General features: G+C 43.5%; 1 protein-coding gene across 17 annotated transcripts in view; it reads right to left on the bottom strand.

The window, feature by feature from the left end:
• PTPRM (protein tyrosine phosphatase receptor type M) overlaps nt 1-15,895 on the bottom strand; it is a 699,958-nt gene that overhangs the window by 384,820 nt on the left and 299,243 nt on the right. For all 17 annotated transcript variants that reach the window (XM_043539842.1, XM_043539843.1, XM_043539845.1 and 14 more), the window contains exon 6: nt 15,180-15,354. In XM_043539842.1, coding sequence (XP_043395777.1) covers nt 15,180-15,354 — 175 coding nt within the window. The remainder of the gene's footprint in view (nt 1-15,179; nt 15,355-15,895) is intronic.

Here is a 15,895-nt window from a genome sequence, read left to right as displayed (position 1 = left end):
CACTGCAGTATAGACAGTGACAGATTTAGGCTGATATAAGCTGTTTTATGTCAGCCTAACTCTGTAATGTAGATGAGGCCCCGATAACAAACATGGACTTCTCTTACAAAAAGTAAGATAAGTATACTTAATTTATTACTGAAGAGCACTTGATGTACACTAAGTATACTAAAAGTCTATTTTGTCCTATGGACTGCGAAGCAAGAGATCTATAAACCTTTATTGGCGAATAGACTCAATCAATCTTTAACCCCTATTTTATATGTTACTGCCATGCCTAGATCTGTGCCAATAACAATGACTGCACTTGGATAGTAAATGCCATGCTAAAGTATGGCATCACATCATGGGAAGATACAAGATACATTACGTATTTTCACTTTAATGAGATATTCCCACTGACTCCGAAAGGAAAAACATGGTAAAACTAGACAACAGTCCAAAAGTTCTCCAAAGATGCTTACTAATTATTACTACTTACTACAGACACACAAATCCAGTTTAAAATATAGTGGTAAACTACTACATGTAGAGTACAGCAACAGCCTATAAACCTTTAATTTTTATCAAGAAAAACTATATTATATGTCAGCATCAATATAGGACAAACTCTAGCTTCAGCTTCTGGGGATTAGAAATTTAGTGTAGTTTTATTGACATTATTGTTTCTGAAATATATAAACTATGGCTTCCTGCAGAAACTGTATATCTTTAAATAGTTTTGACTTAATTCAAAATGATTAAGCATCAATTTAAATCATTAGGCTCCTTCTTGAACCAGGATGTGAAATAGAACTTTTATAGAGCATTCTAAGCCATTTATGCAGCCATGCTGAAAGAACAGTTAATTACTTTCAAGTTTCAAATGCTAGTAATGGCTGTTCAACTGCCATCAAAATGCAAACTCAGGAGTAAGGTCATAAAGGTCAGTAGTTACACCAATTCATTTAAAGTCTTACAAGTATTTGAAATAGACATTATTTTATTGCTTTTTCATCCCCTGGGGTATTTTTTCATTCCCCTATGACCAAAGTACAAAATAGGTTAAATTCAGTTGTGTGGTTCCAGCAAAAGCCTGCACATACCATGATTTTACTCTGAAGGTAATCTTCTAGCTAAAGATTGAACACGTATAAAATGAACCTATCATCATACATACTGCACTTATATTTAACTGACAATTGGCTAAAAAATAAGGGTCATGAAGTTAAGTATATAGTGTAATAGAAAATAATTGAAGTAGTCAAGGATACTGTAATGAAAGATAAATGGCTATATTACTGCATATTGTAAAATATTAAACTTTATATAATGAACTGATAATGAATGACCATAGTTTTACCCAAGTTATTCCTTCATATAGTTTAGCTTTTCCTCGTTTTCACTAGAAGGGGTATTTCTAGGTATGACAATGAAGAGTTTGGATCAATTATTCAATTAAATACCATACTCTGCATATGTTATAGTTGGCAGCAGCATGCTTTTTTCCCTGGGAGGCAATTTTAGCGGTGGCCATCAAATAGGGTCTCACTAAATATTCTAGTTATTTTCTGATCTATATTTTCCCAGCCATCTATGTACAGGTGCACTATATCCTAATTTGAAAACAGTTGGCTTAACCAAAATGATACATTTTTAGTGGCTGTAGTAATTATGTATATTTACGAAGGGATACACTAATTTATTTTGTGGGGTGTGGGGAGTTTGCAGGTAGCAATATCAGGGCAATAAAACTGTTTAAGTTAGAAAAGGTTATTTCTCACTTAACTCTTATGGATGTAAAGTAAACCAAGCTATTCAATACTGGAACACCCTTTTCAGTTTGGCTTTTAAAATTAAAATATCAATACAGCTCGATAAAGAAAGTTTGTTTCTTCGTGGAGCAAATTTAGTGGTTTAACAACTCTGGACATGAGAACAGTTGGGGCATTCCAAACCAGTGGTGTGAGGGTGATGGGGCATGTCCAAATAAGAAGAGGAAATACCAAACACTCTCCTGTTACAGCACCAGAAATTAATGTCCATTGATGGCAGATCAATGGAAAGCTTTAGATAGATGCTATAATGGTGGCCAACACCAAAGGACCAATTAAAGTAAAAATGAGAACAAAAACAGTTCACCCAAAATGAAAAGTAGCCTTTTGCTTATCCTAAAGGAGTTACATGCAACAAAGTAAAATATTAAATACATGCACAGATATGCACTTTTTACAAACAAATGGAGAGAGGCAGCAATCCCTATATTTAGGCTGCCTTACACTTTTATTATAAAATTCTTCTGAACATTTTTGGAAGAGCTCTAGCACCTCCCTGGTTTTCCATAAGGACTTGAAATTTGGCAGGCAGAATAGCCTTGCAATCAGAGAGTTGCCTTTTCTGTCTTCATGAAAATTTGTTCAGATTTAAATGAGTTACACACTCTTAAAAACAGACATTTCCTGTCTGTTGATTACTTAGTACGGCTTGTTCCAGGACTGCAAGATATCTGACTTCAAAGCAGTCACGCTTTTGTGTTAAGAGAAGCTGTTACTACCCAGTATGGAATCTTGCACATTCTGGGGCTTAAACAGGTTTTTTTAAAAAATTAAATAGCAACTGGTTGAAGAAGCTCAAAGATTTGGAATTTCAGAGTTAGTTCCATCAAGATGATTCAGGAGGTAGAGAGCAGGTGAGGTGGTCAAAGCTATATTACAGATATATTCTCACTGAGCCCTGCAATTTTTCACCTTGATCATAGAACCATAGAAACATAGGGCTGGAAGAGACCACAAGAGGTAATCTAGTCCAGCCCCCTGCACTGAGGCACGATTAAGTATACCTAAGACCATCCCTGAGAGCTGTTTGTCTAATCTGTTCTTAAAAACCTCCAATGACAGGAATTCTACAACCTCCCTGGGTAACCTATTCCAGTGCTTAACTATTCTTATAGTTAAGGAAAAGCTTTCTAATTTCTAACCTAAATCTCCCTTGCTGCAAACTAAGATGTTTACTTCTTGTCCTACCCTCAGCGGACATAGATAACAATTGATCATCTTCATTATAGCAATCTTTTACATATTTGAAGACTTATGTCCCCCTGAGCTTCTCTTCTCAAGACGAAACTTTCCCATTCTTTCAACCTTTCCTCACAGGTCATGTTTTCCAAATCTCTTATTTTTCTTGCTCTCCTCTGGACTCTCTCCAATTTCTCCACATCTTTTAAAGTGTGTGGCCCGTAACTGGACACAATACTTCAGCTGAGATCTCACCAAATGTCAAGTCCCTCTCTGAAGCTTGGAGGTGCTACAGCTTTTCAAAGAAAAGGGTCACCAGAATTTTGTAACATGGGCAAAACAATGTATTTTTCCTGGCCTCATTCTCAAAAATTATTCAACTGTGGTGTTTTAAATTTTCCAGAAAAATACAGCTCAAAAGTGTCATGGCTGGTCCGTGGGTGGCCAGACCATAATAGTCATAGCCAGAATGTGCAGCCATGAGACAGGAGTCAAGGGCTGGCTGTGTCAGAATACCGGGAGGACAGAAGCAGATGACAAACTGGAGATCAGAGCCATGAAGTGAGAATGAGAATGAGGTCAGGTCAGGTCTACCACAGGTGCTGGAACTAGAGGTGCTGGAGGTGCTGCAGCACCCCTGGTTTGAAGTGGTTTCCATTATATACAGGGTTTACAGTTTGGTTCAATGGCTCTCAGCACTCCCACTATACAAATTGCTCCAGCATCCCTGGTCTACCAAGTGGTCAGAGGTAGGAGACAAACAGAGGTTGGGATGCCAGGAGTGAAGCCATGTCAGGATGCCAGGAAATCAAGCCAGGGAAGCAGGAACGGTTAGACTGTCGCAGGAATAGGTAGCAGGAGCAGGAAGCAAAAGGCATACAGTCCAGAGCCCACTGGAACCCAGTTGTTCGATCAGCTTCCTGTTCCTGTCGGTGGTTTAAATAGGGCCAGTGGCCAGTCAGCTGCTATGGGATGCCACCAGTAGGACCTTGGGGCAGAGTTATCATCAAGCTATAGGCTGCCAGTTGGAGGACTGGAGCATAGGTCCAGGTTCGTGACCCAGGGGTCATTACATCACCCTCTCCTCTAGGGGCACCCTCTGGGTGACATGGATCCAGGTTTCTCAGGGTAGTTCCTTTGGAAGGCCCAAACCAGGGCAGAAGTGTGAACGTTCTCACCGGGCTCCCAAGCATTCCTCTGGGCTGTAACCTTCCTAATCAATTAGGTACCATAATTTTCCTTGCTTGATCTTACAGTCAAGGACTTTGTGAACAATGTATTCCTCCTGACCTGTACTTGTAACAGTGGGGGTAGGCTCTATGGGGAAATGTGTTCTTAGTGTAGGTTTAGAAGTGAGACATGAAATATGGGGTGGACTCTATGGGATCGAAGGAGCTGGAGCTGTGAGGTGACCATGTTGTTTTGTAGCCAAATCAAGTACAGGCGAAGGAACTGGTAGTCTAGTTTCCGAGACTGTCTGACTACAGAGGTGTTCTGTTGAAAGCCATACTTTTTTCCCTATGAAGAGGAAGATAGAGACCTGTTGTCCATGTGCCTTTTGTATTCCCCCTACACCTTGTCAAGGTGTCCCTTCACCTCCTCTTGGATATTATGGATGTGTTGTATTAGGTCTGAGGCAGAGGGATTGGGGGAGGATGTGGGTAGTTGTGGGTGAAATTGGGGGTGGTACCCATAGTTGATAAACAAGGGGCTGGAGCCTGCAGATACATGGTCCACATTATTGTAAGAGAACTCTGCATAGAGTAACAGTGAAGACCAGTCATCCTGGTGATGACTGATGAAGCATCGTAAGTATTGTTCAAGGATCTCATTGATTTTTTCCGATTTAGCTGGTCAGTTGAGGATGGTAGACAGAGGACAGGTGTGCACAAATGCAGGGCCTCATGCCAGAAGCAGGCAGTAAATTGTGGCCCCCAGTCATAGGTGATGTGATCCAGGAGCCCATGAAGATAGATTATGTTGTTTATTCAAAGCCAGGTGGTTTAATCCACGGAGGGTAAACCTGTTCAGGGAATGAAGTGAGACATCTTACAAAACTGATCTACTACTGTGAGACTGGTCATGAAACCACCATGAAGTTCAATAAAATGGCCTCTCAGAGCAGAGATGGGGTGCCCAGAGGTTGGAAGAGACCACAAGGTTTTTGGCATGAGATCTTGGTGCAGGCCGAAACCTGGCAGGAAGCTACTGTGACAAAGTTCCTCCTCTGCCTTGGGGAGTTCTGCGCCTTCTGGCAGATTTGCTCACCTCAGAGGTTCACAGCAGTCCTCAGTTTGGCCCCTTTTCTTAGTGGCACAAACCTGCCATTCACTCAGCTAACCTCATCACTGGCCAGCATGGGGAAAAGGAGAACAATCCCCGCAGTCTCTGCCGGCCCACCTAATGGGTCAGGGGACAGGCCAGAGACCTTCCCCTCTGGTGGGACCCACAGTCCAGGTCAACTTCTCTTATATCAAATAGGGAGTTGCGGGGATAGGGGGAACCTGGGCCCCCCCTCTACTCTGGGTTGCAGCCCAGGGCCCTGTGGATTGCAGCTATCTACAGTGTCTCCTGTAACAGCTGTATGATAGCTACAACTCCCTGGGCTATTTCCCCATGGCCTCCTCCCAACACCTTCTTTACCATCCCCACAGGACCCTCCTCCTGATGTCTGGTAATGCTTGTACTTCACAGTCCTCCAGCAGTACACCTTCTCACTCTCAGCTTCTTGCGCACCTCTTGCTCCCAGCTCCTCACACACACACATCACTAACTGAAGTGAGGTCCTTTTTAAACCAGGTGCCCTGATTAGCCTGCCTGTCCTCATTGATTCTAGCAGCTTCTTAATTGGCTCCAGGTGTCCTAATGAGCCTGCCTGCCATAATTGATTCCAGCAACTTCCTGATTGTTCTGGAAAAGCCCATTATCTTACTCAGGGGAAAGGGACCGGAGGAATCTGGGGCTAATATATCTACCTTCTATCACTCTCCTGTAGCCATCTGGCCTGACCCTGTCACACTACAAAGATCTCGATCTTATAGAGATTGGTCCATCTATGGCTATTAGCCAGGATGGGCAGGAACGGTGTCCCTAGTTTCTGTTTGCCGGAAGCTGGGAATGGGTAATAGAGAATGGATCACTTGATGAGTACCTGTTCTGTTCATTCCCTCTGAAGCACCTGACATTGGCCACTGTCAGAAGACAGGATACTGGGCTAGATGGACTTTTGGTTTGCCCCAGAATGGACATTCTTATATTCTTATTATGGGGTACTGTGACAGGATCAGGCCAGATGGCTACAAAAGAGTGATTGAATATAGATACATTAGTTCCAGGTTAAGCAGGTCCCTTTTCCCTGGGTAAAACAACAAGGACTATTCCAGAACAGTCGGAACTTTCTAGAACTAATTTAGGCAGACAGGCTAATTAGGACACCTGTAGCCAATTGGGAAGCTGCTAGAATTAATTAAGGCTAATCAGGACACCCGGTTTAAAAAAGGCTCTCACTCCAGTTAGTGAGGTGTGCATAAGGAGCTGGGAATGAGAGGATGTGCTTCTGGAGGACTGAAGAGTACAAGCGTTAACAGACATCAGGAGGAAAGTCCTGTGGTGAGGACAATGAAGGTGTTGGGAGGAGGCCATGGGGAAGTAGCCCAGGGAATTGTAGCTGTCGCGCAGCAGTTCCAGAAGGCACTCTAGACAGCTGTAGTCCACAGGGCCCTGGGCTGGAACCCGGGGTAGAGGGTGGGCCCAGGTTCCCCCCAAACCTCCCAACTCCTGACCCAACACAGGAGCTTCCACCAGAGGCGAAGGTCTCTGAGCTGGTCCCCGACCCACATGGTAGATCAGCAGAAACTGCAGGGATTGTTCTTACTCCTTTTTTCCCCATGCTGGCCAGTGATGAGGTTTTCTGAGTGAATGGCAGATTTGAGCCACGAAAGTTGCCAAACTGAGGACTACTGTGAATCTCCGAGGCGAGAAAAATCCGCCAATAAGCGCAGGACTCACCAAGGTAGCGGAGGAACTTCGTCACAGTACATTCAAATCCACCAGAAGAAATGGGACATCGATTGTTAGATTTTATGTTGCCCTAAGTATCCTGCCAAGGTGGAGTCAAGGCATGGTTGTAGACCTGCCAATCTTGCAAGTTCTAGGGAACACAGATGCAGTCCCTTATGAACATGACCCTTACTGAGTGTTGTGTGGTTCTTAATTGATAATGGCCAATGCGCGTGGAACTCTGGAGACAAAGGCAAAATGGATGAGCACGAGCAGATCCTGGTGGCAAGTTGCACTAAGGAAATTATGGGACTTTAGAATGCGGGCTGCCTCGAGCCTGGAGCCTCATCTTTGGGACAAGGTGTCAGCCTTTCCATTTCGAGTTTCAGCACAGTAGGTCAAGGTAAAGTTGAACTCGGAGAAGACTAGGGCCCAACAAAGCTGTTTTTGATTTAGGGCCTTGGCCCTGCACAGGTACTCCAAGTTCTTATGATTGGTAAGCACTTGGATTGAATTGAGGGCCCTTTCCAAGTAGTGTCACCACTTTTGGAAGGGGTCTTAATTAACAGGCGCTTCTTGTCCAAGATCTCACAGTTTTGACCAGCAGGGGGTAAGCATCCTTGCGTAGTAGTCAATAGGGTGCAGCATTAGCTTGCGTCCATGCCTTTGGAAGAGGATTATCCTATTTGCCATACTAGAGGCGTCAGCTTCTACAACAAAAGCTTGCGTTGTGTCTGGGGGAGCCAATATTGGAGTGGAGAAGGCAAGTTTCAACTCCTCAAATGCATCCTAGGCCTTGAGCACTCAATGGAACTTGGTGTTTTTCCAGAATAGGGCAGCAAGGGGCTTGGCTTGTTTCAAAAAAATTGAAATGAACCTCCGGCAGAAGTTTGCAAAGCCTAAAAACTGTTGTAGGTCACACACTTTGTGGTGGCATATCCACCCGCAGACAGACTGAACCTTGCATGGATCCATCTTGATTCTTTCCAGGGACAGGATGAAACCCAGGAACTCAGTTGAGGTCTGATCAAATGTGTACTTCTCAAATTTAGTGTAGAGACCATGTTGTTACAGTCTCTCCAGAACTGTGTGGACATGAGTGGCATTTTGGTCCAGATAGATAATATATTGATCTTCTCAGACTAAGTATACCACCAAGAACTGGTCCAGTAGGTCTTGTAACACATCGTTAATTAAGTGTTGGATCCTCTCTGGGGCATTAGTCAGTCCAAATGGCATTACTAAATATTCAGCATGGCCATAAGGCTCCAAGAGGTTGTCCCTTTCAGACACAAAAGCAATTCTAAGCTCCCCAGAGATCCAGTTTTGTGAATATGTGAGCAGCCCCGACACAGCCCAACAACTCTGGGATCAAGTGTAGCAGGTAATGGTTCTAGATTGTTATCCGATTTAGGCTCAGAAATCAACACAGAGGCAGAGGCTGACATCTCTCTTTGTAGTTAATAAACTGGTATGCAAAATTTTAGCTCAAAATGTTAACATTTGGCAAAGTTATAAGCAACTGAAGACAGGGTCTTATACTGGAAAGTGTCAGGCAGTGCTACCAGCTCTCCTTATAAGAGAGACAGGAAGAGAGAAAAACAGGCACAGGCAGGCAGGCATATAAAGAGAATATAAACACTTAGATATACTTAAGCATTCACGATTTCACAACTGTTGACACCCTTGATGACAAGTCTTTAATAATTTCTTAAATCTTGCCTTGGTCTCAAAATGATTTTGCCCTCAGTTTTGGAACACACTCTTTCTTCTAAAGATCCAAAACACATTCGATTCTATTCAAGGTGCTAAATCTTCCATTTGACAAAATGCAGAAATAAGAGCTACCGATGGTACAGATGGCTTCCCTTCTATGCCCTTACTTAAAAACCCAGCAGATCTCCTTCTAACCAGTCTGACACCTAGGTTTATCTTGTTTGAACTCAATAAGCAGTTTGTAGTCTAATAATCTGATGCCCTTCTCAGAAAGGTTAATTCTGTTCTCCTAAATTTAATATATGTTGGATCTGACCACTATTAGAAAAGTTCAACCCACGGACCATATGTAGAAGACTAATTTACTTTACGAAATACACTTAATCAATTCCACCCCACTCTTTTCCTTTCTGTTCAGTGTTTGATTACTTATATGTCACCTATTAGAAAAGAGCTGCTGTTTTTTACAATAAGCAGGTGATCTGACAAGACCAATTTCATGGCTCACATTAGACAAAGATAAAGTGACATTTCAATCCAATTCCCTGACAAACATATGAGGATATTGTGTAGTCTGAACACACAAAATGACAAGTCACTGACTCAGTTCAGTCTTTTCCATCAGAATAAACAGTTAGATAAATTGAAAAGTTTCCTTTTAGGATTCATTTAAATGAAGCTATCGATACTTTTATTCATTTTCATATAAAAGACAGACAAGATGCACAAACAACAGTCTTTGTCTTTTCTTCTTGATGTGTGGAAACCTGATACATTATTTAATGGCAAACTTTTTGTTCACTAACCAGGCAATATTCATATTTACCATAATAACAATGTACAACAATAAAGTACCATTGGGGGTTAATTGCAGCTCTTTAATGGCTTTTCCCCCCCATATACTAAAGGCTATATTACACCCATCTCTGCTCAGATACACAAGTTTAGGGTAAGGATGCAAGGAGCTTTTCTATCCCTGCACATGGGCCAGGCACAATTAGGGTTGCCAACGCTCCCTGTTTCACCAGGAGTCTCCCAGAATCAGGCCCTACCTCTCAGAGGCTATTGAAGCCAAACCATAGGTTTTAGGTACTGAAAGTCCGGGGACGCAGCAGGGCTAAAGCAGGCTCCCTGCCTGCCCTGACCCTGTGCTGCTCCCGAAAGCGGCTGGCACATCCCTGCAGCCCCTGGGGTGGGGGCGAGGGGCAGGCATCTCCACGCGTTGCCCCACCACCAGCGCTGACTCAGCAGCTCCCATTGGCTGGGAACTGTGGCCAATGGGAGCTGTGGGGGTGGCGCTTGCGGGCGTAGGTGGCGTACAGAGCCCCGTTTCCCCCAGGGGCCACAGGGACATGCCAGCTGCTTCTGGGAGCGGTGCAGGGCCAGGAGAGGCAGGGAGACTGCTTTAGCCCCACTGCGCCACCTCCCGGGAGTCACCTGAGGTAAGCACCTCTTGTCCAAAGCCTGCACCCCAAGCCCCCTCCTGCACCCAAGCCCCTACCCCAGCCCGGTGACAGTGAGTGAGCATGGGGGAGAGCGAGCAATGGAGGGAGAGGGGATGTAGTGAGTGGGGCGGGGCCTGGGAGAAGGGGCAGGGCAAGGGTTTTTGGATTTGGGAGATTAGACAGTTAGCAACCCTAGGCACAAACCCAGTTCTTGTACTCCCATGACTGGCTCCCCAGCCCAAAGGAGTTAGTCGTCTTTCCATTAACTCCCCCACTCTGGGGGCACTAGGGCCTGGGTGGTGCCTTCCTCCCACCACATGGCCTGGGGAAAAAACTGTGTAGAGGAGCCAGACTCCAGATGGTAGAGGCAGAAACAGCCAAAACAGGGACCCTTGGAAACTCAGAGAGCTTTCTACAATGTTGCCTGGATTTTCTCTGCCCTGTGCTGATTGGCTGTTTGCACCAACCCTCACCCTCCTTCTCCCTCACCATCTGTTCACCTAAGTGTCATTCCTTACATGCTCCTCTTATCCTCTTTTCCCCTGCCCTGTCCCCCCTTCCCACCTTCCCTTTTCTTTCCATTCACAGCTAATCACTTCCTCCTCCTCATTCCCCCTTCACTGAGCTTCCGTGGCATTGTACTCTCATGACTTCCTCTTACCTTACTGACCCAGCTTTCAGCATTTCTTTCAGGGCTCATTCTCCAGCCCCTCCCTCTCTTTGTTGGAGTCCTATATATTTCCATTCTAGGCCACATCCTCTTCTTGCTCTACTCACTTCCCCCGTGGGCTCATTCAATCCCACATGTCTATGCTGACTCCCACCTCTTCTGCTGTATTCTTTCCTTTTCTCCATCTGTCCATTCTAACTACCTAGATATGTTTTATACCGCACCCACCAACACAATATCTTACAAGTGCCCTGTTTATCCACGGGCTACCCTTACAGCAGCCTCCTTACCTCAGGCTGTCTTTCCCCTTTCCAGTTTATCTTCCTGCATTGGGAGCATGGTCCACACCTAGGGTATCTGTACTTCAACTACTGTCATCCTACTCTTCTCTGAGCTCTCCACATCCTCCCGTCCACTCCTCTCTGATCCACCAAAAAACATGCTCTTCTCCCATGTCCTCTCCTCTCATAGTCCAGCTGATCAATTCCTCAACCAACTTCTCCTTTCCATCTGGCCTAAATTCAAACTCCTGGTCCTCATCTTCAGCATCTGATCTCATACTAAACTCCCTATCTCATTCTCTGCCTCATCTTTTCTCCTAACTGATTCTTTGGCCTTTTTTTGGTTACAATCCTTCTTTCATACAACTCCATGCATTTAGACTCTATCTACCATACTATCTGATCACGTGCCTTCTTTCTGGCTTTCCAATCCCTTCTTAAAAGTAGGTTTCAGAGTAGCAGCCGTGTTAGTCTGTATCTGCAAAAAAGAAAAGGAGTACTTGTGGCACCTTAGAGACTAACAAATTTATTTGAGCATAAGCTTTCATGAGCTACAGCTCACTTCATCGGATGCATTCAGTGGAAAATACAGTGGGGAGATTTATACACACTAGAAACCTGGAAATCCTGGACGCCCCATCATCTCAGGCATTGGCACCCTGACAGCAGGATTGTCTGGCTATGTAGACTCCCTCCTCAGGCCCTACGCTACCAGCACTCCCAGCTATCTTCAAGACACCACTGACTTCCTGAGGAAACTACAATCCAGCGGTGATCTTCCTGAAAACACCATCCTGGCCACTATGGATGTAGAAGCCCTCTACACCAACATTCCACACAAAGATGGACTACAAGCCGTCAAGAACACTATCCCCGATAATGTCACGGCAGGCCTGGTGGCTGAACTTTGTGACTTTGTCCTCACCCATAACATTTGGGGACAATGTATACCTTCAAATCAGCGGCACTGCTACGGGTACCCGCATGGCCCCACAGTATGCCAACATTTTTATGGCTGACTTAGAACAACGCTTCCTCAGCTCTCCTCCCCTAATGCCCCTACTCTACTTGCGCTACACTGATGACATCTTCATCATCTGGACCCATGGAAAAGAAGCCCTTGAGGAATTCCACCATGATTTCAACAATTTCCATCCCACCATCAACCTCAGCCTGGACCAGTCCACACAAGAGATCCACTTCCTGGACACGACAGTGCTAATAAGCGATGGTCACATCAACACCACCCTATACCGGAAACCTACTGACCGCTATGCCTACCTACCTGCCTCCAGCTTTCATCCAGACCATATCACACGATCCATTTTCTACAGCCAAGCTCTACGATACAACCGCATTTGCTCCAACCCCTCAGACAAACTCCTACAAGATCTCTATCAAGCGTTCTTACAACTACAATACCCACCTGCTGAAATGAAGGAACAGATTGACAGAGCCAGAAGAGTACCCAGAAGTTACCTACTACAGGACGGGCCCAACAAAGAAAATAACAACGCCACGAGCCATCACCTTCAGCCTCCAACTAAACCCACCTCTCCAATGCATCATCAAGGATCTACAACCTATCCTGAAGGACGACTCATCATTCCCACAGATCTTGGGAGCCAGGCCAGTCCTTGCTTACAGACAGCCCCCTCAACCTGAGGCAAATACTCACCAGCAACCACACACCACCCAACAGAACCACTAACCCAGGAACCTATCCTTGCAACAAAGCCCGTTGCCAACTGTGTCCACATATCTATTCAGGGGACACCATCATAGGGCCTCATCACATCAGCCACACTATCAGAGGCTCGTTCACCTGCACATCTACCAATGTGATATATGCCATCATGTGCCAGCAATGCCCCTCTGCCATGTACATTGGTCAAAGTGGACAGTCTCTACATAAAAGAATAAATGGACACAAATCAGACGTCAAGAATTATAACATTCAAAAACCAGTCGGAGAACACTTCAATCTCTCTGGTCACTCGATTACAGACCTAAAAGTGGCAATTCTTCAACAAAAACACTTCAAAAACAGACTCCAGCAAGAGACTGCTGAATTGGAATTAATTTGCAAACTGGATACAATTAACTTAGGCTTGAATAAAGATTGGGAGCGGATGCTTCATTACACAAAGTAAAACTATTTCCCCAGGTTTATTCCCCACCCCACCCCTGCTGTTCCCTCAGACGTTCTTGTCAACTGCTGAAAATGGCCCACCTTGATTATCACTGTAAAAGTTTCTCCCCCCCCCCCCAGCTCTCCTGCCGGTAATAGCTCACCTTACCTGATCACTCTCGTTACAGTGTGTATGATAACACCCATTGTTTCATGTTCTCTGTGTATATAAATCTCCCCACTGTATTTTCCACTGATGCATCCGATGAAGTGAGCTATAGTTCACGAAAGCTTATGCTCAAATACATTTGTTAGTCTCAAAGGTGCCAAAAGTACTCCTTTTCTTTTTCCTTAAAACTAGTGTCTTCTGCATAGACTTTCTATGCTGATTTCAGAAACATGGTCTCTTGAGTGTTCTTGAGCCTCAAATGTTTTCCCAGGTCTGATTTGTTGTGCCACATATTGTATTTTTCTAAATATTACAAGTTTTTCAGGTGAGGGAGTGTGTCTTTGAATAAGTTCTGTAAAGTACCATATATGTTTAGAGCAGTACACAAATAAATAGCTACAGAGCTGTGCATATTTTCTCCATAACTAACTAGTGGATCCATTCAGAAGAAGTGTTAACCTGTTGCTTAAGGCCAAAGAGCCCTGATCACAGATTAAGGGAGCAGAGTTTATAAAATTAAATTCCCTTCCCCTACTACTCCCTGTTCTGGACTTATCTTCTTCTTTCAGATCAGCTGCAACACTGGGGCCATACAGCTCATGTGAGTTATGATACTGACTCAAAAAGAAGAGAAAGATGGGCCCTCTCTAGCTTAGAGGATGCTATTTTTTAAAAATCTGCTATTGTGATCGGAGTTCCTTTCCCCTCACCAGTTCTGATCCCAACTGCTGGGGGATTTGGTGTGGGGACACTCTCTATGTCCCCATTCACCCGCCAAATAAGATTTTAGTTTCTTTGGAGGCGAAAGGAAAGAAAGACCATAAGTCAGTCTTCAGTCCCAGGCCCTCTTCTTGTCTGCTAAGTATCGAGCTGTCAGCCAGAGAGATGTAACACATTTAGGTGGAGTGGAGCTTTATAAAACATATCAGTTAATGGCATATCAGTCATACAAGAACTGACCCCACCCCATTTTAGCTGTTGGGTTCCTGTTCATTATCTATAGCATTTGGCCTCATCTGTGACTACTCCCTTTAGAAAGTGGGAGTCATGAACAGATTAGGTGGCCATTGTTATGGGTAAGTACTCTTCAGACTCAGGATCAACCTCCATGTTAGAGTACCTCGCAGAGCTTCCAAGAACCAGCTGCTATAGAATCTTTATTTCTCTGAAAAGATCCCAAATATATTCTCTCAAAAACCAGATATAAAAAGAAGTAAGCAAAGTGTAATTTAAATAGAATGCAATATAGCATAAATAGAACGTATCAGCACTGTTTTCTATGATGCAGTTGGCCAACTTTGTATACATTCATTTCACATTTTGAACTTTTTCTGATGTTTTTAAAACCTCCCATATGCTGAATATTTATATTTTAAGAGTTTTCCTTTATTTTTTCATACCTCACACTAAATACATTTTTAGGATGCAGCCTCCACATAGGAGATAGATTGCCAGGAACATTCATTCCATTTCAGAAGAATCATCTAAATGTACATTTAAAAATACATATATTTTTAAATAATGCTTTTCGTACACAAGTAGTAGTAGTATTTAATAAATAACCCTTCAGGATGGCATCTCCCACCAGTCTTTAAGAGCAGGACAGAATCTTGAGATTTACATAAAAATGGTCTGATTCACAGGTCTTTTTTACTGAGCCTCTCATTAACTTTAATGGGCAATGGCTGACATACTTAAATTGCAATTGCATGCTCTTATTTCATACACCAAACATGTACATATTATAAATAAATACATATGATATTCTTAAATACCTTTGACTATCAGTTCTGCATAGCTTGATACTCCAGCTCCTCCTTCTGTGCGAATCATGCAGCGGTAATTGCCAGCATCTCGCTTTGTAGCGTTCACCACATTAAAAAAAGCTACAAATCGGCGATCATTAGACACCTTTATGTCCTTCAAAGGTGCATCCCTTACATAAATGCCCTAGAGTAAGAAACAAAAGTAAAATGTTGTTTTAAAATAAAAACATTTATTGAAAAACAACTTTATTTCTCCAACTCTCTCAAAAGAGGGGGGAAAAGCAGAGGTCACAAAATGTTAAATTTAAAGACATTTCTAACATATAACATTTCTGTTCTATTCCAATTAGGGTTAAAACAACAGCAGTAGGCAATCATTCACCTGGAACAACTGGCAAGGCTGCTCGTCTGTACTCTTTATAGATGAACAAGTACACAGATTTAAGAGCAATAGCACTTATTTGCTTGGTTTATTTGTATTCAAGATATTAAAGAATTTTTTAAAGCGATGTGCAAATCAATATGCCCTAAATCTCTTTCCTCCTTTCCCCAGACCTGCTGATAAGCACATGGATCTTCCCCAGCCTGCATGTAAGGGAAACAGCTTGTCTCATGGCACTGTCCTTGCCTAGAGCCACTATTTGATTTGGGGATCCATACAACTGGGATGAAAGAAGGTACATGCATTACATATCATTACATGTATCCGGAATAGTTTAAACTTT

Source organism: Chelonia mydas, chromosome 2 (genome assembly GCF_015237465.2).
Source record: "Chelonia mydas isolate rCheMyd1 chromosome 2, rCheMyd1.pri.v2, whole genome shotgun sequence".
In the NCBI taxonomy this organism is placed as follows: domain Eukaryota; kingdom Metazoa; phylum Chordata; order Testudines; family Cheloniidae; genus Chelonia; species Chelonia mydas.
This window is presented reverse-complemented; position numbering and strand designations above follow the sequence as displayed.